The 26,038-nt window shown below is 56.4% G+C and overlaps 1 protein-coding gene across 2 annotated transcripts; it reads right to left on the reverse strand.

Moving 5' to 3' along the window:
* Window positions 1-2,727: 2,727 nt before the first annotated feature.
* Window positions 2,728-26,038, reverse strand: LRRC8A (leucine rich repeat containing 8 VRAC subunit A). 2 transcript variants are annotated; one of them, XR_014014649.1, is made up of 4 exons: window positions 25,930-26,038; window positions 9,633-11,797; window positions 6,996-7,162; window positions 4,534-4,622 (listed from the first exon to the last, which is right to left on the reverse strand). XR_014014649.1 is itself a non-coding variant. In XM_081259788.1 (3 exons), the coding sequence occupies exons 2-3, from the start codon at window positions 11,787-11,789 to the stop codon at window positions 4,347-4,349; spliced, it is 2,433 nt and encodes an 810-aa protein (XP_081115914.1). In that variant the 5' UTR covers window positions 11,790-11,797; window positions 25,930-26,038; the 3' UTR covers window positions 2,728-4,346. The 2 variants fall into 2 exon arrangements, 1 of the variants encoding a protein (XP_081115914.1); XM_081259788.1 differs by lacking the exon at window positions 6,996-7,162 and having other exon boundaries at window positions 2,728-4,622.

Here is a 26,038-nt window from a genome sequence, read left to right on the forward strand (position 1 = left end):
CCCGGCCCCCAGCACACCCACCCCACCCCACTCCCTCTCACTTCTGTCCTTGGGTGGGGCCCTTGTCTCTGCCCCACACCCTGGGTCCATCCCCCCAGCTAATCCAGGATTAGCCATTTCTGATCTCCTACAAGATCTTTAACTGCCTCCTTCCAGTTCTTTCCAGAAACCACTCCCGGCTGGCTGTTTCCAAGGTGCCCAGAAGTTGTGTCCTAGGAGTGTCTGGGCAGGCAAGAGGACACCTGAGTCCCTGCCCAGGTGCCACAACTAACTGTAACCCCCAACCCATATCTGCCCCTGGGTCGAGGCAGGGTTAGAAAGTGCCCAGGCCACCAGCAGCAGCATCTGGGTGGGATGGGATGCAAGGTGGGTCTGGGGGAACACACATCAGACAGACTCTGAGCTCTGCATTCCAAAATTGGAAGAGGGCTTCAGAGGATTGCTTGGGCCCCCGCCCCTGCCCCCCCAGCTCTGATCCCCTGGGACTCTCTAGGTCCTGAAAGGATTACAGATCTGTCTGTAGCTCAGAGGAAGAGAGAAGATAAGGGGGATCTTAGAAAGGGGAAGAAGGGGCTAGAGCGGAGGCCTGGGTCTTCAAGATGAGGGTGAGGGAAGCCATGGTTCCTGTTCCCCACCCCCAGGCCCAAGATGTTGGTGTCTGAGGCCGGCTGGCACAGCGGAGGCTGGCGGTCAGCACACCCACCCTTCCAGCCAGCTCTGCTCAGCAGCTGACCGGGCCGTCTGGCTGCTGCTTCTGAAACCCAGCCACCACTGGCTTTCCCTGAAATGACGCTTTCTGAATGGCGAAAGGACAGAGTGTCTTGGGAGCGAGCGTGGGGACACTGCTCAGCCTTCAGGAGCCTTGGCCCCAAGTCAAGTCGTGTTTTCTGGGCCACCGCACTGGGAGTATAGCTGCTTGGTCCCTGCTTCCCAAGAGCCGAGAGCCAGGGGAGGGGAGAGCCCCGCAGGCTCCTGAGGCTGGAGGGTGAAGAGGTCCCAGGGGACAGGCCGGGTGAGGAAGACAGGACCCTTTGGGGAAATACTGCCAAGGTTCCGCTCACTTGAGGCAGGGAGTGTTCCCAGCTGTCCTGGCCCCTTCCCAACAGATCCAGAGAGACACCTGCCATGTGCCAGGAACACAGTGAGAGTCCAGTAGTGCTGGGCTAGCAACTTCTAGGGGAACCCCCATCCAAGGCTTACATCCACACCTGGGCCTTACTTTCCCCATCTGTGGTTTGGGGATAACAGAAGTACCTCCTGGGCACTTGAAAAGTGCCCACTGGCTGTTCACCGTCTGTTAGCAGGAGCTGTTCTCGGTGGAATGTGAGGGTATTTTTACTTTACTTTTTGAACTTCCTCAAGTTTTCCAAACTGCTGTTATCATCAGAGAAAAGGCCACCAGTGTGGTTTTAAACGGAGTGAAGAGCCCTGAGTTGGGGGGAGGCGGGGGGACGGCTGGGCCTCCCACGATTTGTTCACTCATTCCACTCAGGCTTTGGGAAGTGGGTGGGCGGTGTTTCCACATTGCTGTTTTTTTCCAAAAGCTAACCAGCTCCAGATCCGGCGCTTGGGCCACCCCAAGCCTGAGGCGGGGCAGTGGGCACTGGTGGGGAGGTACCAGACCAGACAGGAGAGGAAGACCTCTACTCTCGAGATAAAGGAGGGTGTTCTAGGGGGTTGCCCAGCCCAGCTGCTTGGCCTCCCAGTCAAAAATCCCACGACAGAGGCGGAAGAGGGAGGGACTCTTGACTCACTCCTGAGGTCACCTGGGGGGGTCAAAGTCCCATGTAGGGAGGAAGGACAGACTCTGGCGTGTCCCAGAGGAGGTGCCCAAGCAGCAGGTAAGGACTCATTGTTAAGGCCAAGGTCGGACACAATGGCCTTTTTTCTTCACCAAAAGACCCCTGCCCCAGGGCCCGCACAAGCCTTGCTGGGCCAGGAGGAAGATAGATCATTTATTGATTTCCAGGAGCCAGGCCCTCTGCTAAAAACTCCACCTACCAGCAAAATTATCACAAAGTTGAGTAAGCCCCAGAACAATCCTGTGAGGTCGCCAGCACCATCCTGATTTTATAAATGAGGAAACCGAGGGCCCACATTAAATAAATGGCAGAGCTAGAATCTGAAGACAACTCTGCCCATCTCCCCCAGCCTCTGCCCTTGACCCCAATACCTTCAGCACCTCCAGCCCAAAGGGGCTAGAAGCTGGGTCAGGCCTGCCCACGGTGAATGTCAGTCCTGCCTCTGCAGAGCCCTGGAGACTGGCTGTTGGAATTACGAGGGACGGATGAGAGCAGAGTGGAAGTGCCCACTGCACAGATGGGGATGTGGAGGGCACGGGAGGAAAGGGGCTTGCCCAGCTTGACAAAGGGGATGACTGAGCTGGGAAAAGGACCCGAGACTACTGGCTCCCATTCCAGCACCCTTCCCTCCCTCCCATCAAAGCTCAGGAGGGCCCGAACCTTGGGCCTCAGCCAGCAGAGAACGGGCTGGTTGTGGGATCCTGGTGGGGCCCACACCGGATATGGAACAGGGGCTGCGTCCAGCTCATGTCCGGTAGCTGCCTCCGAGGAGCTTCCGGTTTCACGGGGCAGGCAGAGAAGCAGAGTTCATTATCTTCTAGGCGCCCGATAAATAGTCACTCCACAAACCAGTCCACGAGGCCGAGCGGGCCTCAGAGAGCGGAGGGAAGGGTCCCCCCATGACATGGAGACCTCCAGAGGCTACTTTCTGTTATAGATTTATTTGATATTTGAACCGAGTCTACAAGTTCAGACCCACGTGTAACAGATTGCTTCATGGTTGTCAGAGGCTAGTGTGCATTATTTCTGAGGATTACATCCAATGACACGACGCAGAAAACACAAATGGACGAGTGGACATAATCATTAAGACGAGACGCTAAAACGTGCCTTAATGTCCAAGTGATCGATCTAAGGTGGGGACCCTTCTAAAGCGGGGACCCCGGTGACTGATCTAAAGTGAGCTGGCTTGCCGCCACCAGGCGCTGAGTGGGCTGCACATGCCAGGCGCCTGGGACAGAAACTGGAACCAGAACCTGGGGAGCCCGCCCTCCCCGGCGGCAACCTCCTCACCCGCGGCCCCGCCTCCAAGTGTCCGTTGTGAAGGACCAGGTGGTGACAGGACTGACGTCACCGGCTGAGGCCAGTAGTAGCACTGGGCAAACTCATGAGCGTGAGGTGAGAAAACAGAGTCCGGGTGAGGGGGCTCCTCTGGGCTCCTTAACACCGCGACAAGGGATGTGGGGGGATGGAGCACCGTTCATCTGGGGATTAGCCAACCCGAGTCCCCTCCCTTCTTGGAAGCTCCGGAACATTCCCTTCGGCCAACAGTCACAGAAATGAGAGCCTGCCAAGATACATGGAGGAGAAAGAAAACAAGACACCAAAAACAAGACACAACAATCCCCCGCCCCAGGCGGGGAGAGGAACTACAGACTCCTGGACCAAGGTCACAGCAGATTCGGAAGACATCCTGCAGCCTGCACCCCAGGGGAAGGAAACACAATTCAGTGTCTTGCTGCTCTCCTCAAGGGGAACTGCTGTCCCACCCTGAGACCCCAACTCACTGGCCTTTAGTGTCCTTTTTTTTTTTTTTTTTAGTTTTTTCTTTTTAGTACCCAAACCATCAATTTTCAAAGCTTAAAAATTTTTTTTTTTTTTTTTTTTTTTTTTACTTAAAAAAAAATCTAAACTGCTGTGGCAAACCCCAGGCCTGGTCTCTCCACCTGGTGGCCTGCTTTCCCACAGGCCGTGCCACCAGAGCCCAGCCTGGCACCTCTGGGGTGACCGTCCCACAGCTGGTTCACCCTGGACCGCTCGGCTCAAGGCTGGGTGGGCCCTAAATGGTTTTGAAACCACCGAAAAAAGGAAAAGGGAAATGCAGCCCACCCTTCCTCAGACACCCATCAGAACTGAACTTTCTTGGGAATGTATAAGTTATCTGGAGGGAGGGGGTGGGAGGCAGAGAAAATAAATACCAAGAACTAAGTAGGTGTCCCTGGACCTCTGGTGTCGGCTCAGCCTCTGGGGCAGGGATGGCCTCCAGGGAGGAGGCCCTGATTGTCCAAATACTGTGCTCAGAGATGGACTACAGGTCTCTGATCTCCCCCTCAGGCGCCTGCCCCGTGGGGCATGAGGCATGAGTCTCGAGGAGAAAGGGGCCAGCCCCTCAGGGGCGGTCCTGTGGCCCAGCTCCTGCCCCACCCCCACCGAGAGGCTGGACTGGTCATCAGTCAGGGGCTCCTGGGCTCCTGGGCCTGAGGCCTCCCCAGAGGCCCCGCTGCTGGCTGTTCTGGGCGGCCCGTGCTCAGCGCCCGTGGGCGCTCAGGCCTGCTCCTTGTCAGCCCTCCAGAGCCGCTCCTTCACCTCAGGGGGCAGAGTGTTGAACAGGTCCTCCTCCACCACCAGGCCACTGCGCTTGAGCAGAGGGCACTCGCCCAGCTCCACGGGCAGGCACTCCAGCCGGTTGCCCCGCAGCTCGATCTGGGTCAGGCTGGTCAGCTCGCCCACCCGTGAGGGCAGTGACTGCAGGACGTTGTTGCCCAGGTGCAGGGCCCGCAGCTTCCGGCACTGGAAGAGCTCCGGGGGCAGCGCCTCGATCTACAGGGAAGGAGCAGATCGTGAAGTGAGGCGGGCGCACCTCGGACCTGGGCCTCCGGGCTTCCCTGCCCCGGGTACCAGCACCTTCTCTGATGCCCATTTCAGCTACCCCAGACCCCAGGGACCAGCACAATCTGGGCCCAAGTCTGGCTATAACTTTCCCCTGTTCTTTAGGTCTCAGCTCTGCAGTCACTTCCTCCAGGAAGCCTCCCTGACCTCCTCGTAACCTATGGCACCCACGTCCGTCCCCCGGACAGCACTGATCCCTTCCGTGGTGAAACTGCTTGATCCCCTGTCGCCCCCAGCCAGGGAGCTCTGAGAGGGCAGGGCTGCGTGTGCCATGCTCCCCGCTGTCTCCCAGCGCCTGGCACCCCAGAAGCAAATCACATTAGCCAGCTACTCCCAATTGCACCCCCTCCTCCACCGCCCAGGGCTCACCAGGAGGCAGGCTGTTGGTCCTGCCTGGTTTAAGAACAATTTATGAAAGCAGAGCAGCCTGCTGAGGAAATTCCATACCCTTAATTGTTGCTGAGAATTGGGGAGAGCTCACCAATCACTTCCCCTTCCTGGGCCTCAGTTTCCTTACCTGTCAAGCCACAGGCTGATGGTGGGTGCGGGGAACCCAGTGTTGGCCATTCAGAGCCCCCTCCTTCTGATTTTGCAAAATCTGAATAATGGGCAACACCCACATGCCACTTACTACAGGGCAGGTTCGCTCTGAGCACTGATGCTATTAACTCACGGAACCCTCAGAACTACCTGTAAGTACTTTGTAAACACTCTTTCCATTTTACAGACGGGATAACTGAGGCCCTGAAGGAGCCAGCCTGCCTACAGGTTCATAGCTGGAGAGCGGTGGAGCCAAGATTCGAATCTGGCTCAACAGTCCGTGCTCTAACTGTCCACAGCGTTGATGGTGCAGCCTGGGTGGGGACCTGCGGTGTCTCCTGACACACGGGAAGAGCCCCATAAAAGCCAGCTTCCTCCCCGCCCTCCTGTGAGCAATCAGCTACAAACACGAGCTCTTACTCAGCCTATTTTCCTACAACCACCTCCTTCGGATATGGTGGGCAGGAGGGACACTTCCAGCAGGGCAGGAGCCAAGGGACTTGGGCCCGAGCCCATGTGAGGGTGACGGGGAGCTTGCTCTGTCACCGTCCCCATTTTCCCGCTGAGAAGGCAGAGGCCATGCCATGAGGGACACTGTGACTGTTTTAAAGGGGACTCCTGACCTGGGGCTACAACGTGGCCCAGTGGTCAGGTATGGGGCAGAGGTGGCTTCCAGGTCAGCAGGGACATGAAGGTGAGAGGGCAGATGGGAAGTGGGCTCTGGCAGGATGGAGGGGCCAGAGCCTCCCAGAGACCCCACTGCGCCCGACACTGGCCTCCTCTGGTGATGCAGACAGTGGCCAGGGAGCGGGAGAGGCTGGACCAGCAGGTAGCAGAGCTGGGGCTCACATCGGAGCTCTCCCCCCGACACGTCCCTTCCCCGGAGCACCCCCCAGCCCAGCAGCGAGCTCTTTCCAGGCGCGTGGAGAGAAAAGAAGGTGCCTTCGGTGGCTCAGTGCCCCACCCGGGCCACTCGTGAGGTGTGCTCGTGCGCTGAAGGTGTGAAGTCATTTCCCGTCACCCCAATCCTGCCCTCTCCCACCTCCTCAGGGACCTCAACGGCTCCCCCATCAGCACTGGCTACCCGTCAGGTCCACCCGGTCTTTGAAAAAGAGACAACCCTCCCAGGAGCCTCTCCAGGCTTCCCAACAAACCCCTTGGAAAGACGCTGTCTCTCTCCTTGGCGCGCCGTGATCTGGCTTCTGCCGCTGCCCACCCTGGAAACTACCTGGCCAGAGCCACGAGCGGTCACTCCTAATCCACCGGACATGCATCTGTTCTCCTTTCACCTGACTCCCCCGTGGGCTGTGTGCCCACCCGCTCCTGCCTGGCCCGGCTCTTTGCCGTCCACCCCAAAGGCTCGAGCCAGACTCCCTTTCCCTCCATCCTTTCACCCCGTGACCTCATCGAGGACCCATCTTCACCCAGGAGCCTGGGGGGATGACTCAACCTGGTCCCTTGGATGTCCCAATAGGGGACCTATGCTGTCCTCTCTGAAAACCTGTGCCTTGTCCCACACCTGGCTTCAGTGACCCTCCAGCTACCCAGGCAAGCCAGGTGAGAAACCTCGAGTCACGTCAGACCTCTCTCTCCCCACATCCAATCCCGCCCATGTCCTGTGGATTCCACCCCCGAAGTCTCCCCCACCTCCGTCCGTCTCGCCATCCCTGGCAGCCCTTGCCAGTCCAGGCCTCGCCCCCGCCCGAGGCTGCCCACGGGCTTCCTATCAGCTCTCGACCTCTCATCTCGCCCCACCCCCAATACCCTCGAGTTGCAGCAGCAGCAAGCTCTCTAAATTCCAAGGCAGCATATTCCTTCGTCGCTCAGTCAGTGGGAATTCGGTGAACATTTTGCTCTACGTCAGGCACTGGACGAAAGAGCCAAGGTCCTTGTTGTCAGAGGGTCGAGGGGAGGGACGTGAGACAGATTATCTGAAACCAAGTGGGAAGAACAGGATGCTCCTCAAGCCCTGGCCTCAGGGGAAAGTCCAAATTCCAGGGGCTCAGCTCGCTGCTCCTCCCCCTGGGCTCTCAGCTCTCTGTGGACAGAGCCTCCTAGACTCTCCCTTTCCTCTTCACCTGGCTAATTCCTCCTTGTCCTGCAGGGCCAGGTGAGATGTCCCCTCCTCCAGGAGGCCAGCCTGCCCTGGGTAAGTCCGGGTTGAGGCCACTCCTCTGTGCCCCAGCCTAGTCTCGTCCACTGTGCTAAGTGCTGGTTGCCTGCCTTTCCCTGAGAGAGGTGAGCTCAGGATGGGCGGCCGGGGGCTTCTTTGTTCCTAGGTTCCCAGCTCCCTGCTCCACACTAGGAGCGCTCAAAAACCATTCACCAAATCAATGAGCCAATGAATAACCAAACAAGTGGACGCCCACTTATCGAGGTATTTGTTAACATGAGTTTAAACCTGACAAAACAGAGGCCGAGGGCCTGAGCCGGGCCACACTCGCCCCTGCCTGTCCACTCACACATAGCCCATAGCCCGGGGTGGCTCACAAGGAACCGCCAGGCCCAGAGGGAGGAAGGGAGGGGGGCTCCTGCCTAAAAGGAGGAGCCTGACTAGGACTGGCCCCAGTGAACTTTTTTTCCTACAAAGGCCTCTGGCATTCCAGCGGGCGGGGACGGGACATGATTGAGCACTGTGCTGCACTGGGTGTCAGAGGGTCTCCTTCCTCAGGACAGCGTGCCTGCCCCCAGCTCTTCCTGAGCGGTGACCTCAGCCAACAGGCATGACCTGGCAGCCACGCCTGGGGTGGGGACAGGTCAGGAATCGCACCCTCCACCCTCCACTGGCTGGGAAGGCCCATCAAGACCTGGTGCCCACGCAGCTCCCGGGACAGAGCGGGCACCACGAGGGGTCCTTGGGATGCCCAAGTCAGCCCCGAATCCAGGGGCAATCTGGCCCCGCACTGTGCTCTGGGGGAGCCACTTGGTCTCCCTCAACATGCTAAAGGAGGTGTGTGTTTGTCCTATGCTCCCCAAATGGGGCTGCTCCCCGGGAGGCCAATTTTCCTGACCGGTGGGCCTGTCCCAGGCCCTGGAGGCGGATTCTGCAGAGTGAAGCAGCCTGGGATCTGACCTTCAGCCCTGTACGTTCTCGCACATGCACACGGGTATAATCTGAGGGAGGGAGAAAGGATTTGTCAAAATCTCTGTGGTTTACAGGGAGAGAGGCTTAGGGAAGACGGGAGGGGTTCTGGTGGTCATAGGTCTGGGGTGCCTGGACCCTCCAATCTGGGTGATGCTGCAAAAGGCACGTCCTTTCCTAGAACGGGACATTTCAGGGGCTGCCTGCCTCCAGGCTGCTGGAGAGAGCTCCTGCCGGGAGGACTCACAGGATGCTGGGAGCAGGGTGTGCCCAGCGCAGGGTGGACACAGAGCAGGAGCTCCATAAACCCACGGGGCGGCTTCATGCTGCTGCCGGCAACAGAGGCGCAGAGGTGCTGGCTGAATTGGATCTCCCTCAGTGCCCCAGCCCCCGGCCACGGGCTTCCATCCCCCCCAGCCTCACTTCCATCCCCCCCCAGCGGGAGTGTCCACCCTGATACCATCCTCATCACTGCAAGAGGGTTTCCACTCGGAGTAGGAACAAACCGGAAAGACGTTCTTTCCGATATCAACCTCCCTGCAGGGCCCCCGAAGGGATGGGCAGGGCAGGGGGAGGTCCCCCCAGCAGCTGTGGCTTTGTTTCCATGGCAGAGGCCAGGCCACAAGGCCACAGGACCACCTGCCCTCAACCCCCACCTGCCTGCTTCCGCGGAGGGGCCCTCGGGTGGGGGGCTTGTCCAGACGGGCAAGGGGCTGGTGCACAGGAGCCGCCAGAGGTCTCGATCGTCTCCCGGGCGTGGCCTCCAGTACCGCGGGCCCACAACGGTTCGCACAATGTCCTCTCCAGAAAGGCAAGTGGTAACAAACCAGCCCCAGCTAAGCCCAACTCTGCCCTCTGCCACCCTCAAAACACAGAGGGGAAAGGGTGTGAGTGGCGCTGGGAGTTGCACCAGTCACCCACAAAGTTTCTGTCCCTGGTGGGCCCATCCTGGGCTCCAAATCTGGTCCAGGACAAGCTGAGAGAGACACTGCAAGCTCCAGGCTAAGCCCCACCTCCCACGACCGAGCTCTGAGAGAGCAGGGCAGGCCGTGGACCTCCTGCCCATGCACATCACTGCCTTCAAGGAACCCGCCCAAGGCCACCTCGGGGACAGGCCCCGCCTGACCACACCATCCCTCCTGGCAGGTGAACCCTGCCACGTTCTGCGGCAGAACAGATTCCAACCCCACAGATTCTAATTAGCAGGTCTGGTCCGGGGGCCTGGGAATCTGTATTTTCAACCAGCTCCTCCCAGGGGGTCCTGGGAAGCACAGCTGAAGACTCCACACTCAGGAGCACCCCCGCCACGGGCCACTCACCCGGTTGGCCGTGACAGCCAGGTTCTGGAGGTTCTGCAGGAGGCCGATGTCGGCGGGGAGGAAGGTCAGGTTGTTGTGGCTGAGGTCCAGGTAGCGCAGCTTGCGGCAGTAGAAGAGCTGGGTGGGGATCTTCTCGATCTTGTTGCGGTTCAGGTAGAGGCGCTCGAGGTTGGTGAGGTTGCCGATCTGGATGGGGATGTAGGCGATGTGGTTGTACCACAGCTTAAGGCAGGTGAGGCGGTGCAGGTGCTGGAAGCTGATGATCTCCTCGATGGTCTTGAGGTTGTTGTCCTTGAGGTCGATCTCCTGCAGGTTGTGGAGGCTGAAGATGGAGTGGGGGATCCGCTCCAGGTCGCAGCGGATCAGCTCCAGCTCCGTCAGGTTGGCCATCTTCTTGAGGCTGTTGAGGACGATGAGCTTGGTGCCCTCGTTGTTGATGGACAGCTTCTGCAGGTGCACGCCCACGTCCGTGACCACCTGCGGCAGCTTGCTCAGGTTGCTCTTGAGCCGCAGCACCTTGAGCCGCTTGAGTTCACGCAGCCCGTCGATGACGATGTAGCGGTTGTTCTCGGCGCTCAGGTTGCCTGTCAGGTGCAGCTCCTCCAGCGTCTTCAGGCTGTAGATCCACAGCGGGATCTCCTTGATGTCCGTGAACTTGATGTGCAGCGCCCGCAGGTTCTCGCGCAGGAAGGCCAGGGCGGGTGCCTCGATCTTGGCGGCTGTGTGGTACAGCCACAGCTCCTTGAGGCCTGTGAGCTGCGCGATGCTGGGCGGGATGGTCACGTCGGGGATCAGCTCCAGCTTCAGCACCTCCAGCTCCACCAGGTCGAACACGGTGTCGGGGATGCCGCTGAGCATGAACAGGTGCAGCTCCAGCTTGTCCTGCGCGTTCTTGGTGAGCCGCTGCCGCAGCTTGTCCAGCGTCCACTCGTTGTTGAGGTTCAACTGCCGCAGCTTGTTCTCACTCACCTCCGACAGGAAGACGGCAAAGCGCTTGGAGTAGAGTGGGTCGTACTGGTCGATGAGGTGCAGCATGAAGGCGAAGTCGTTCTTGACGTCGGGGATGTCACTGTAGCTGCTCTCCTCGCGGATGGACTCGAACGAGTACTTCTTGAGGGAGCGCCGGAGCATCCACCAGAGCGTGTACATGCAGATGAGGCCGTAGAAGATGACCAGGCTGATGTAGAAGGACGCCAGGATCTTGAAGAGCGTGGCCAGCGGGTGGGCGCAGCGGTACGTGCGGTAGCCCGTCAGGCTCTCGATGTCCACGGTGCAGTCCACGTCGAACTTGATGTTGTGCACGTAGTAGACAGTGTAGCAGATGATGAGGATGAACTTGATCACCTTGATGATGGTCTGCCGCATGTACAGGCGGTACACGATGTCCCCCTCCTCCACGTGCGTCCGGAACTTCTTCACCTTCTCGAACAGCGCCTTGGCCTGCTCCCCCTCCTTCTTGTCCAGCACGCCCGTCTCCGAGCGGTCCACGATGCCCTGCTCGATCCGGGACTTGGTCCGCTGCAGCATCGGCACGGTGGCCTCCACGTCCTCACTGACCGTCGACGACTTCTTGTCCGTGGAGCCATTCATCTTGCTGAAGGCCGGCTTGGGGTCGCTCTCCTCCACCACCGTCTCCGACAGGGCTCGCGTGGTCCACGGCGAGTCGAAGCACTTGAGCAGGATGGACACAAAGTGCTCCAGCTTCGAGCTGGTGCGAGGGAACTTGAACCAGAAGTTGCTGCAGGCCAGGAAGATGAGTGTGTGCAGAAGCACCAGGTAGGGGAAGTACTTGGCGAACCAGTGCAGGCGGTTCTCGTAGCACACGGCGTCCACATAGTTGTACTGGTGCCGGTCCAGGTCGTACTTGATGCCCGTGGGGCCAGCGTCGGGGGTCGGCAAGATGGTGGAGTTGGGGTAGCGGGGCTCTGGGCCGGGGGCTGCCCAGCCCCGGAACGAGTCGTTGCAAGAGTCCTTGGTGACCCACTTACACGGCAGGCAGATCATCTTGTCCTGGGTGACCTGCAGCGTGCCGCCAAAAACCGCGATCATCAGCATGACGATGGAGATGTAGTCGGTGAACACGTCCCACCAGGGCTTCAGGATCCGGTATGCTGGCTGCGTGTCCGCAAAGTAGCGGAGCTCTGTCACCGGAATCATGGTTCAACCTGAAAGGGACCCACGGGAGGGGGTTACTGCAGGGTGGCCTGGCTTTCTGAAACCCGGGGGTCAGAGGCAGGAGACAGTGGACCCACTGTCCAAAATTCTACCTCAAGTCTAGCTGTGAGTCACACTAGCTGGGCAACACTCATGGGCCGGCCCACGGATCGGCCTCTGCCCAGAAACCATATGGTTCACCAGGTGGCTGGGAAACCACCAGAGGGAAGGCAGGCAGCCTCCCCATTCCATAGACAGGAAGGCTGAGCACTGAGATCCAGGTCACGCTGACAGACTGCGAAAGCAGCCTCACAGGGACCCCCACGTTTCAGCAGGAGCATTCCTGAATTCCTGTCTAGACCCCATCCTGTTAATGATCAGACCAAGCAGAGGGGCTAGTTAAAAATTTCCAGTTCACTCAGAACCAGCTGCCACGAAGCTGCGCCAGTGGTCCGAAGAGATTTATTCAAAGTGTGAGAAAAGCGAAGAGATTTATTCAAAAAGTGAGAAAAGCCAAATGCAGAAAAGGGGGCTTAGTATGAACTCACTTTTTTTTTTTTGGCTGTGCCGCGCAGTATGCGGGATCTTAGTTCCCTGACCAGGAATCAAACCCGTGCCCCCTGCAGTAGAAGCCCAGATTCCTAAACACTGGGCTGCTGGGGAAGTCCCTAAATACCTGTGTTTTGACAAATGGGTCTGTTTCTGTTGGGAGAGGCACAAGGGTGCCCAGGTTATGGGACGGGGCCACATTATTTTGATTATTTATAATATTAATAGTGACAATAGTAACAAACACTTCATAAAACAGGGCCTCCCTGCAAACACCAGATGCTTCCCATCTCATCTTCCTCGGGCACGCCGGGATGGGTGAGGACAGGAGGAAAGCAAACCTAGACCCCTTGAGGGAATAGCGGTGCTCAACAGAGAACATGTGCTAGGCACCAGGCTGGTCCTTACCATGGAATCCTCCTCGTGAGGTCCCTTTGACATCCAGATGCAGGGTCTATCTTTGGCCCCATTTCACAGATGGGACGACTGAGGCTCAGGGGAGAGTCACCCGCCCAGTGTCACTCTACTACTCAGGGCCAGAACCGAGATCCAACTCAGGCCTGTCCCTCCACCTCCCCACTCGGATTCTCACCACTGCACAGGCTTGCTGTCCACCTGCCCAAGACCCCACGCAGGGCAGAGCCAAGAGATGGAGCCCAGGAGTTCAGCTTCCCTGCACCCCCGGGGTTCCCAGAGCTCAGGTCACCGCAAGGCCAGCAGACACCACTACCACCTGCCCTGAGCCGGCAGCTCCAGCCCCGGGGTCAGCCCTCCTGGTGAGGCCGGGACTCACAGGCCAGGGTGAGAGCCTGCCCCACAGGAAGGCCCGGGCCCTCTAATGACCAGCTGGCCCCTCACACCACCCACACTCCTGGGCAAGCAGCCATCCAGGAAGGGCTTGCTGAATCACGCAGCCGGCCCCCAGCTGAAAGACACCCCGACACTCCTCCCTCCCTTCCTGGCTCCCAGAGTCCACATCCAGGCAGGCGCCCAAAGACTGGGGACCAGAAGATAGGAGGGGCCAGGACAGAGGGCACAAGAATGTGCAACAGCCTGCCCCTGGAGAGTCCAGGATGAGACTGCCAGGGCAGGATGCCAGACGCTGGGGGTGGGGGCAGCTGATGACCAGGCAGGATGTGGTTGCCACGTCACTGTTTCGGGGTGTGGGGGTGTCGCGTACTGGAGAACACTCAGCCTCTCCGCTGAGGAGCTGTCTCCCGGCCCCTGCTGTCCTGGGGCTTTGCTTGTGTCGCCTTCCTAGCTCCTTCTGGGTCTGAGGTGGGAACTGGCCACAGCTCCGTCACAGGTGAGGGACCTTGAGGCTCCAAGAGGTAGGAGACAGTCCCATCCACTGAGCGTGTCTGGCTCCTCCCGCCCCCCGGCCCCCAAACACCTGTCTCGAAGCACGCTCTAAGCTCTCCGTTCAGCCCCTGGCCCGTTCCTCTATGGGTAATAAATGTGACCAATAAAAGGCCCCTGCCTCAGGGGGCTCTCGGGCCAGTGTGAGCCTGTGGGGAGGGGTGGGAGAGACAGAGGAGTGTCCAAATAACTAGACTCGAGTCAGGGCAGGGGGCAGCCATGGCTACGGCAGGAGAGATGGATGCCACCTCCCTGCTGAGAAGGGCTTCGTGCAGGGGACGGTCCTGTGCTGGTCCCCGAGGCTGCTGGTGCCTCCTCAGCCCAGGCCTGCGCCCATTCCACTGTGCCGAGGAGGCCTCAGAGGTTCAGAGGGGCAGAGCCAGGGGCCCAGGTCACACAGCTTAGAAGGGCAGGCCCGGCCTCATGTGGGGGACCTGTCTGGGAGGGGTCACCCGTTAGCTGCACCGTGTTTCTGCCTCACCTCTGCCACCAATTCACTGTGGGACTCTGGACAAGTCACTGCCCCTCTCTGATGGCGTTTTCGGGGAAATCTGGAAAGAAGGTGCAGGTGCCAAAGCCCAGGCTTTAGTCCCCAGGGTGCCAGGGACCGCGCCTTCCCCACGACTGGCCTCCAAGAGGAGACGGCCAGGTGGTCGGGGCAGCCCCTCTGGAGTGGAGGTGACAGGGGGGAGCCAGCAGCCGAAAGCATGTGACCTGTGTGCAGGCCAGGGCTCTGCTGCTGCCTTGGCCTCGGGCAGGGTCCTCCCTGGCTCTCAGCCTCAGGTTCTTCACAAATGCCAGGGGCAGATTCCTCGCAGGGCTGCCCGGAAGAGCCCAGGGGACTCCACGCTTCTAAAGCACTTAGGACAGAGTAGGGCAGCCGGCAGTCTGCGCTGGTGTCATCAACCTTCAACCCTTCCTCCAGATGCTGCTGGAGGACAAGGGTCTACCGCACACAGCAGGTGCTCAATAAAGCTATCAAGAGAGCACCTGAGGAAGGATGGGGAAGAAGTGGGGTGGGGAAGGGCGGGGCCTCGGTGGTGGGCGGGGCCACAGCTTCAGATGGGCGGGGCAAGGGAGGAAGCTGAGGCAGCTTTGGGCCCCCTCCGGGTTCCTGCCCGCCCCTGAGGGCCCTGGGGGGAACAGCTCCCTTCTGAGAATGACGGCCCGGCCCAGCCCAGAATCCTCAGGAGCCCAAGAGGTGCACACTGTTTTGGCACCCTTTCTTTTTTTCTCACAACAGTTTTATTGTGGTAAAATACACAAAATATAAAATTTACAATTTTAACCATTTTTAGTGTTTTAACCATAACAGTTCAGTGGCATTAAGCACGCTCACTTTGTTGCGCAACCATCACCAACCATCCATCTCCGGAATTCTTTTCACCTTGCAGAACTGAAACTCTGTCCCCACTGAACACGACTCCCCATTCCCACCTCCCCAGCCCCTGGCAACCACCATTTTCCTTTCTATCTCTATGAATTTGACTACTCTAGGTATCTCATATAAGTAGAATTATACAATATCTGTCTTTTTGTGACTGGCTTCTCTCACTTAATATAATGTCCTCAAGGTTCATCTATGTCTTAGCAGGTGCCAGAGGTTCCTTCCTTTTCTAGGCTGAATAATATTCCTCATGCCCATTTTATAGATATGGAAACTGAGGCTTGGGGAGAGAAGTCACGTGCCCAACTTCACACTGCCTGTCAGGGATTAGAGGCCACCTTCAAACCCAGTGCTGGGGTGGAGCACTGACAAGTAGCCCTTCCAGGAAGCCATTCAGATGGAGCAGGTCCCAGCTGACAGCTGCCCCAGGGCACACCTGGGGGTGGTCAAGAAAGCACCATAAGGGAAAAGGGGCCTGTTTTCCTAGTTACGGAAAGTTCCCTTTTCAGGAAGTTTCCTGTAGGCAGTGCATTCATCCCTTCCCTGCACTGAGACCTCCGGTCCTCCACAGCCAGGACTGCCCCTAGCAGAGGTGTGCAACAGCTTCTCTCCTGGGGCCTCAGTTTCCCCATCAGGAAGGGAACAGAGAATCTGTCATGGATGTGCCCACATTTTGTATAAGGTGGTCAAGGTACCAGGGGGCACAGTGATCCAGGCCTCTGCCCACCCTGACACCTCCCTTCCCACTGGCACCACCACAGACACTCCCTGGTCCTGGCAGTCCCTGCCTACAGCCAACAGGGAGGGAGAGGCGCCTCCAGCAGCCAAGACTTGGTTACCCATCCATAAAATGCACATGGTAACAGATGCCCTGCCAAGCTCTCAGGACTATCAGGAAGTCACAGGAGTGAGGTTTCCCCGACAGCCTGTGGCGGGGATCTCAGGCAGGTGGAGAGCAAGGAAGAACAGTGATGGGAGCTTGGAGGGAGAGGGCCAGCCGGGCCAGCCTGGGCTCTGCCACTCAGCAATGGAGTGATGCTGGGCAGATGACTTCACCTCTCCAAGCCTTAGTTCCCCCATCTGTGGAATGAGGCTAAGACAGATGCAGACCTGGCCCCCGACAGCAATCCTGACTTCAACAGGCAGTCGATGGGTAGATGAAAAGAGCGCAGAACCTGAGCACGAAGGAAGGAAATGGAAGAAGGAAAAGCACCCAAGACACCTGCCCTGACAGCTGGCAAAGGGGCAGAGTTAGGTGGGGCCAGGCACAAAGGAGGCGCGCAGAAAGCAGATCCTGGTCCCTTAAAGAAGCCTCTAGAATACAACAGGGCCTTTTCAGCAGAATAAAGGAGCTCTGTATGTAATGCCATTTTGGAAAAAAGCGAGATCCAGAATAATAAATAAATACAATCCCATGCTGATAAACCCTGACCAACCTGGGGAACGGCTCCCTCTTAGAGTGGGAATAGGAGGCAGGATGAAAGGGAACTGGAATTTTTACCAGCATGCCTTACCTTTGTGATTGAAAAGTAGTACAGAATTTAAAATAAATAGAGTCTAGAAGAAAAGAAAGAAAAAAATAAGCTCTCAGGTGGAGAGTTCAGGTGTTCTTTTGTGGCTCTCAGAGGGCAATCTCGGGAGGGTGATGGGGAGTCGGGTCCGATCAGATCTCTGCCCCAAGAGATGGAGAATTTGCAGAGGATCCTGAATAGAGGGCAAAGATTAAAGGGTTGAAATCGAGGTGGCTGAGAAAGACAAAAAGGCCCCATGCCCTGCTGTCCTCTGAGCTCCAGTCCAGCTAATCCTCCTTCTTCCAAAACAGATGCATTGTTTAAAGCTACAGACTTGCCCTCCTGGAGGTCAGGGCTTGACACCTACCAGTGAGGTGGGGTTCACCCTGGCTGTACCAGGTAAAGCTCATGACCAAGAGACCACCAAGGGGTGGGGATGGGGGTAGACTGGGAGCCCTACAGGATGGGGACCACTCCAGATTCATCCCAGTCTCTGTGCAGAGCCCAGAATACCGAAGGTAGAGTAAAGGTTTGCTGAACTGGGCTGAGCCAGGAGGGAGAGGAAGTAGGAGGGAGGTTGGCAATTGTCAGGGAAAGACTCTGGGACAAAGGTTTAGTCACAGGAACATTCATCACGGTGTTATTTATACCCCAGGAAAACTGGAAACAATCTAGATGCCTGTTACTGGGTGATTGGTTAAATACCTATTAAATGATCAGATGATGGAATACTATGAAATAATGAAAACATGTTAGAGCAAAACACTTGATGACATGACAAAATATGTTAAATGCAAAAAGTAGGTAACAAAACTGTGATAGAGTAATAAGCCTCCTGCAATAACTTAGACGTATATTTGAAAAATATTGGCGGTGAGATTAGCTGTTTATAATCTTTTTTCACCCCAAACTTACCTCTATTTTCTATTATAAGCATATGTTACTCAGGTAATTAAGAAAAAAGATTTTAAAAAATCAAGATTCCAGGGCTTCCCTGGTGGCGCAGTGGTTGAGAGTCTGCCTGCTGATGCAGGGGACACGGGTTTGTGCCCCGGTCCGGGAAGATCCCACATGCCGCGGAGCGGCTGGGCCCGTGAGCCATGGCTGCTGAGCTTGCGCGTCCGGAGCCTGTGCTCCGCAACCGGAGAGGCCACAACAGTGAGAGGCCCGCGTACGGAAAAAAAAAAAAAAAAAAAAAAAAAATCAAGATGCCAAAGGATCAAGAATAGCTAAAACAATTCGGAAGAATAACGTGGGAGGAGACTTACTATAAAGCTCTAGGAATTCAGCCAGTGTGGTGCTGATATAGGGATGGATGGATGGACCGGAGGACTGGAAGAGCGAGTCTAGAAACAGACCGCGAAATTTCTGGAAACTTAGACATGACAGGGTCGGCTATGCAGGTTCGGGGGAAAAAATGGGTGTCCATGAAAGGAGCTGGCTTAGTTACTCACATGAAAAAAGCATAGCCCCATCTACCTCCTTACAGGAAAATAAATTCCAATGAGTTAAAGACCTAAAGTAAAACTTGAAAGTGTTAAAAGAAAAATCTAAGAGACCATCTCGATGTCTTTAAGACATGGAAGGATTTCTTATCACAAAGAATACAAATCCTTACAGGAAGAGATTGATCTATTGATCACATTAAAGTTAAAATGCAAAAGCACATCAAAGGACATAATAATAAACAAACGAAAAGAAACCACAGACCTGGAGGAGATATTTGCAATAGGTATAACTACCAAAGGATTAATATCCAGAACAAATATAGAACTGCTACAAATATATGAAAAAGACAATCCAACAGGCAAAAAATGGCAAAACATATGGCTAGACAATTTATGGGAGAAAAATACAAAAGGAAATTCATGGATGAAACAATTCTTAATCTCATTACTAATCGGGGAATGCAAATTAAGACAGTCACATGCCATTTCTCTCCCTTGCGATTGGCAAAAATGTTGAATTCTTAAATGAGGAGATAGAATGTATGTATACATCCTCCAACGACGGAGCAATTTTGCTCCCAGGGAAAGATCTTAGAGTCACTTTACACATACGCATGAAGCCACAGGCAAGAATGATCGCTCCGGAGCTGTTCCTAATAGCAAAAAATCAACAACCTAGATGTCCGTCAACAGGAGAAAATATAAATTGCTCTAAGCATCCGGTGAAATGCTAAAGCAGTAAAGTTAGTGAACTTTAGCTACACGTGCCAACATGGACAGACCCCAAAACAAGGTTGAACCCAAAAACAAGCTATAGAATAATACATACCTTATATAAGGTTTTCTGTAATGTACATATCCAAGTGTAGTGAAGGTATAAACACATGCACGGGGGCTTCCCTGGTGGCTCAGTGGTTAAGAATCCGCCTGCCAATGCAGGGGACACGGGTTCGAGCTCTGGTCCGGGAAGATCCCACATGTCACGGAGCAACTAAGCCCATGTGCCACAACTACTGAGCCTGCGTTCCAGAGCCTGTGAGCCACAACTACTGAGCCCATGTGCCACAGCTACTGAAGCCCTCACGCCTAGAGCCCGTGCTCCGCAACCAGAGAAGCCAACCGCAATGAGGAGCCCCCGCACCACAATGAAGAGTAGCCCCCGCTCACCGCAACTAGAGAAAGCCCGCGTGTAGCAACGAAGACCCAATGCAGCCCTAAATAAATAAACACATGCATGGAGAGCCCCAAAACCAAGATGCTAATTTCACCTGGGGTGTGTGTGTGTGTGTGTGTGTGTGTGTGTGTGTGTGTGTGTGTCTCTCTCTCTCTCTCTCTCTCTCTCTCTCTCTCTGAAGCAATTATTGCCAAACATGAAAGTTGCACAAAGCTGAGTCCTGGGTACAAAGATATCTGCTCTAGTTTTATAACTTTCATGTGTGCTTAAACTATTTCATACAAAATTTACCGGAACAAGCATCTGTTTCTACTCCTGGCTGCTCCTCTCTCTGGTCCTCACACCTGCTGGGCTCAGCTGGTGGCAGCCTCTACTAGATGATCGCCAGGGCAGCAGATTCAGGTCCTCCTTCCAACTGGCCTGCACCTGGCTGGCGCAGAGGCACCTGCGGCCTTTGAGGACACTGCAGAATTCAGCATCACCCCTGCCTGGTCCTGCCCTGCCCCAGGGAGATGCAGAAGTGCGTAGGATGCAGCTAGATCCTTCCCACTGTGCAGCACACGAAGGTGCAGAGAAGCAGGACCAGGTTCCTGCAGCAGAACTAGGGCAACCCAGAGAGCCCCTCTCCTCCCCGTGGCGGCAGGCAGACCTCGGGGAGTGTGAAGAGCAATAGCTTCAGAACTGGGGAGACACGGGTTCAAATCCAGCTCAAGCATGAAATAATTCCATGACTCCAGGCAAATTATTTAGCCCAAGCCTCTGTTTTTGCAACTTTAAAATAAGAACAGTGCTACCTACCTCACAGATCTGTATACAGTGACCCAAAAGATGTCCAAGGGATATTAAGTAATAATAAAATAAAAGATGTTGACCAGCATATAAAATATATGATGTATCATGCATGATAAAACAGTATAAAATGTCACAAAACGACAACTACTTCATGATTCCAGTATGTGGTACTTAAATTTGCTACTTTTGTGAGAAGAAAAAAAGACTTGGGAAAAAAACAAAAGACCTCCCTCACTGAGTCGTTTCTAAATATTGTAAAAGAGTTTACGAGAAGTACCTGCCATCTATCATGTAAGAAAAAGGTTAGCTTGCCCCTGCCTGCCCTACCCAGGTAACACACACGCTTCGACAGGGCGCAGGGAAGCAAAACCTCAGGGTGAGTGAGCTCAGACCCCGGGACGAATGACTTTTCTTCTCTAAGCCACAGTTTCTTCACCTGTAAAATGGGAATATTACAGTACCTCAGAGGCTTATTGTGAGAATTAAAAATAACATAATGCACATATTATGGGACAACCCAAGGCCTGGCACAGAGGAAGGTGCACTACACTTATCCTAACCCACATGCCATTGCAGAAACCCACCCAGAATTTAGTGGGGGAAGACACCCAGGAGAGCGCTAAGCCACAAGCACAAATACCTCCAAGCTTCCCCAAGGCCCCCAGGACCTCCCAGGACTCAGAGACCATACTCAATGGCCTTGAACTTCTGGAGCCCAGGCTCAGGACCCCAGGACAGGACAGAGACAGAGAGCTGGTGAGCGGTTCGCAGAACCACCCCTCAGGTGTCCAGCCTGGTCCACGTTGTTGATTTCCTCCTGCAGCTTCTCACAGATGGGGAAAGAAGTCAAAGAAATGACACGCTGCCCCCTTGGGCGACCACCCAAGCATGCTCCACCCCTATGCTGGCCTGCAGAGATTTGGCTTTCACACCTGAGCCGTGGCAGGCAGGCTAGGCTGTGGGTAAACAGGGCACAGAGAGCCTTTTGTTATAGCCCAAATAGAGAGGCTGGGAAAACTTCCCAGGCGGGAGGGAGGGGAGGTAGGAGGCTTGCGCCCCTCACCCCACCTCTCGCCCCTCCTGGTACCTTGGGGAGGCTGTCCCTCCAAGGCTCCCCCAGGGAAGGGGGAAGGGCCACACCCAAGAGGCTGGAGGAAGACACTGGGTCACGGGGCTTGTCCTGGGAGTGCTCTGGGCCTGTGAATCTGCTCCTTGGTCAGCACCCTGGGGCCTCTTCTGCCCCCAGAGCAGGAGGGGAGGAGAGGGCCCGCTCTGGTGCACACGGCCCGCACCCGCCCCAGCACAGGCACTGCCCTGGAGGTCCCCACACCCAGCCGGGGAGAGTGCGGGCTGGGGGCACCACCTGGCTCCATGCACCCTGCGTAGAAGGGCACACCCTCACTTTCTGGGGAAAGAAGAGGAGAGACGCCCAGGGTGGGAGGGGGGAGGGAACAAGTTTCCGTTCCAAACTCCTCTCCATGTGGGCTGGGCCTCCCAAACAGGTTGGTCCTCATGCTCCTCATGCAAACTTGCAAGGGTACAGGTGGCCTGGCGGGGGTGGGGGGGAAGGGTGACAGGTGAAGGACACCCACCTGGGGCTTCCCGCAATGGTTCCCCGAGCCAAGCACTCACAGGCAGCAGGCCAGGCCTGAGGCTCAGGCCATCCCCTCACCCCACCAGGCTGGCGTGTTACTGACATGAGCTCCGGGTCACTGACGTGGACTGCCGGCCAGCATTGCGCCTGGCACTTCCTGGGCCTCGGCGCCCAATTTCCAGGAACACAGGTACGGCGGCTCCCCACTTCACCAGCATGTGACCTTGGGAAAGTCACTTCCCTCCCAGGGCTCTGGTTTCCTCATCCATGAAGTGGCCGCTGAGTCTACTCCTGGTAGGGCAGTGGAGAGGACTGAACGAGGCGGCCCACGGAAAGCTTTTGGCTCAGGGCCTGCCACGCAGCAAGACTCTGTAACGTCAGCTGCTGTTACCATCATGGGAGGTTTTATCAGTCCCTTTAGGGGTGTGAAATCTGAGGCCCAGAGAGGTTAACTGACCTGCCCAAGGCCACACAGCTAGAAGAAGATGGTGGGGAAGATCACCCAGGTCTGCCTTTCCATTGTGCCCACCTGTCTCAAAGGCCAGCAGGTCTCCTGGACCTACCTGGGCACACAGAGAACCCTGGAAATGCTTCCTGGGACAAGACCCCCATTTCCAGAGGGGTACATGGAATCAAGGTCTCTGCAGGGAACTCTAGCAGGCCATACTCAGGAAACTTTGCGGGGGAGCCCAGCTCTGGGTTTGAGCCCGGAAGCTAGGTGCTGGGTCTGGGCCCATGGTGGGCAGAAGGGCCTTGAAGACAGGCCTTGATCTGCTTTGAACACCAGCGCCGCTTTCCTAGACAGCGTACGAAAAGGGGGCAGGAGCACCCAAGGGAGGCCGCAGACTCATCTGCTGAGATCCAAGGGGACTGGGACCAAGGGGGCCTGGCCGAGGGTAAGCCGTCTGTTGCCTGGCTCTCTGGGCTGGTGGGGGGCTGCCCCCAGGGATCCTGACCCAGGGCACCAGCCGGGAGTTGTGACAGAAGGATTCCTATGCCGCCCCACCCAGTCAGCACGTTTGCCAACAGGCCAACTCTGCCGGGGGCATGAGGTTGGCAGTGGCGCCTCTGAGGGTGCCCAGGTGCCATGTGAGAGCCATGGAATTTTACAGCCACTTTTACTCCAGTGGAACACGGCTCCCAGCACGAGGCTGTATCGCAGTGTCTATTTAATTTTGAGGTTTTAAGTCCTCAAGAGACGGTTAAACAAAGAACTTTTTACGAGATGTGAGATGCAGTAGAAACGCGTCGGGAAAGCGCACAGGGAGATGTTTGTGGCTGGGTGTAAAAGCTGTTCTAGAAACCTCATCCGCTCGCACATACACACTGAAATCCAGGGCCTGAGGGAGCCCAGCCCTGCTCCCACACCAAGGGCGAGCCTTCTGGCGGCAGCTGGTGGGGACCGGCTCCGACAGAGACGCGCTGGTCAGTGTTGGCCGGCACAGTTGGAAGACCCCCAGCCTCACGACGGCCTGCGGATTGTCTTCAAAGTGCAGGTTCCTGGGCCCACCCCCCAACTCGGACTCTGCAGGCCTGCGGTGATGGGTCCAGGGGAACCAGCATTTTGAACAAGCTCTCGGGAGACTCTGAAGCACCCCGAAGCCCAAGAACCTAGAGAAAGAGACAAACGGAAGGTGGGGTAGAAAGAGCACAGGCTGCCAAGGCAAAGAGACCCGGGTTCACATCCCGGCCCTGCCACCTGAACTGTACGACTCTGGGCGGAGCCCTCGTGCCTCAAGCCCTGGTCTGCTCGCCTGTAAAAGTGACACAACCTCACCCAGGAGGCGATGGTGGGTGAGATGGCAAACTTCACCGTGACCGGCGCGCCGCCTGGGCTCGGACCGCAGCCACCGTGGACGTGAAGGCTCTGCCGCTGGAAGGAGGGCGAGCAGGGCATCGTCCACCGAGAGGCCAGCTCCCGGGCTCCCACAGGAAGCGGCCTGTGCCAGAAGGAAAAAGACTCCAGCAAAGACTGGGAGAAAGAAACAGGGGACAGGGAGAGGGTCCGGACGGAGAGCTGAACATCGCGAGCCGAGGGACGCACCTCTGCACAGACCTCACTCCCAGGGTGGTCCCTGCCGAGCCAGGCTACCAGGCTGGGGGTTCCTCCTGCCGAAACCCAGCCTGAGGTGTCTACACCCCAGCAGAGCATCTCTAGACCCAGGTCCCAGGGCAACACCCCCACTGCCCCCAACCCCGTCACCTCACCTGTCCACCCTCAAGGCTAAAACCTGAGAGGAGCGTCCAGGGGGACCAAGATCGGGCCGTCCACCAGGACAGCCAGGTGAACGGACTCAGGGCCAGGCTCAGGCCAATGCAACACAGCAGCCCCTGCCTCAGGCAGACAGAGGAGGGCCAAAACCTGGAGGCCAAAACCTCTCAGGCTGGCCCATGCCATTCCTCCCTGGCACAGAGGAGGAATTCTGATCTCAGATAAGTAGGACCTGCTGCTTCCTGCTCATCACTGGCCAGAGACCTCGGCTCAGGCTTCCCCTCTTGCGGGGGGAGGTAAGAGTTCCTCAAAACCAACAGGAAACTCCTACAGGGCAGGGCTGGGGTTTGCTGACCTTGTCCCAGTAAACAGGATAGTCAACAAAATTACACATCAGGCACTTCCCACCCCCCTCTGCTGCTGAAAATGCCCCGACAAACAGCTCACAAACCCCAGAATGGGGAGCCAGGGGGGCAGTGGGGGCGGGAGGAACGGAAGCATGTCAGGACCAGCTGACAGGACTCACCCACAGCTCTACCCTCGCCTGGGAAAGAGGTCCAGGGCAGACCATTAAACGAAACAAGAGCAAGCTGCAAACCAGCAGATCTAACAGGACTTGGTTTTAGGAAATTAAGCAAATGGTAAAAGTACATGTGGGAGAACCTACCCCTCCTCACTCAAATCTCTGGAGATAGAGATCAAGGGAGACTCTCACTTTCTACATGACATTAAAATCAAGACATTATAGGGACTTCCCTGGTGGTGCAGTGGTTAAGAATCCACCTGCCAGAGCAGGGGACATGGGTTTGATCCCTGGTCCGGGAAGATCCCACATGCCTCGGAGCAACTAAGCCCACGCGCCACAACTACGGAGCCTGTGCTCTAGAGCCTGCGAGCCACAACTACTGAGCCCCACGCACCACAACTACTGAAGTCTGTGCGCCTAGAGCCCGTGCTCCACAACAAGAGAAGCCACCACAATGAGAAGCCCACGCACTGCAATGAAGAGTAGCCCCCACTCGCCGCAACTAGAGAAAGCCCACACACAGCAAGACCCAACGCAGCCGCCAAAAAAAAAAAAAGCCTAGATGGGAGAGGTGGAGGCAGGGAGCCCTCGGACACAGAACAAAGGACCCCAGCCCAGGATTCCAGGACCTGGCTCAGGTCCCACATCCCTGCCTTCTTCCCGATGAGTTTGGGCAAGTTGCTTCCTCCCTCTGAGCCCCAGTTTCCATGTCTGTAAACGGGGGATCAAGGCCACTCCCTGAGGTTCCGCAAATGACCAAAGAGGTCACTGATAAGGTTTGTTTTACAAATTATTAAGCAGCTTATACATACACCTGCTATGATTAGGGAACACGTTCTAGGACACCCTGTGCTACCTTCCCTATATCAACATATTTAATCTTCAAAATACCCTAAAGGGAGGCAAGGTGCTAATATTATCCTCTTTCCATAGATGAGGAAACTGAGGCTCAGAGAGGTACAGTGACTGGCCCACAATCACTTGTCGAGAACGTGACAGCTGGGACTCAAACCCAGGTCTGACTACAAAGTCTGGGTCCTAACCAGTGCACGCTCCTGCCTTTGGAAACTGTTTTCCAAAGCACAGGCCGAGGAACCCCTGTCCCCAAAGACGTCCACGTGATCAAATAAGTGTGGGGAAACACGACTCGCTAGCCCCCTCTCAGAGACTCGCCATGCTCTCAGTGAGCTCTGAGCCATCCTTCAAGGCTCTGAGAAGTCCTGCAGCACAGACTACGACAAGGTATTTTTCCCAGAGTCACCTGACCACTGTGACCAAAGAAACTGGTGCTCCACAGAACATACCTCAGGAAGTATGGTCACGAGACAGCATGAACAACCACCCAGAGTGACAAAAACCAGGGGCTCGCCATACAAGTTCACGCCAGCCTGAGTATGGCAACCACGTTCTACTCAGCTGGCCACTGAGTCAGGAGAAGGAGGAAGAATTCTGTTTTCCGGCATCTCTGCCCTAGAAGCCCAGGCCTTCCATAGAGAAGAGCAAAGGGCTGCAGGGACAGAGACACCACCCTTTGCCCTCCAGGCACCTGCTCAGGCGTGGCTGGCCTGGAGGGTGGGGGCCCAGTCCTTACCCTGCGGACGGCTCTGCTATCTGCGAGTTGGCTGTCGGTGCTGAGGCTGGCCCACATCTGTCTGGGCAGGGTCCTGGCATTCCTTTTGCTCCATGGAAGCTGCCTCCCT

Source organism: Mesoplodon bidens (assembly GCF_964165515.1).
Source record: "Mesoplodon bidens genome assembly, contig: HAP1_SCAFFOLD_1347, whole genome shotgun sequence".
In the NCBI taxonomy this organism is placed as follows: domain Eukaryota; kingdom Metazoa; phylum Chordata; class Mammalia; order Artiodactyla; family Ziphiidae; genus Mesoplodon; species Mesoplodon bidens.

Coding starts and splice junctions, on each gene's coding strand:
- LRRC8A (XM_081259788.1), bottom strand. CDS start 11,789: ATGATTCCGGTGACAGAGCTCCGCTACTTTGCGGACACGCAGCCAGCA. Junction 4,623..9,632: donor TGGCTGTCACGGCCAACCGG/GTGAGTGGCCCG, acceptor CCTTCCCTGTAG/ATCGAGGCGCTGCCCCCGGA.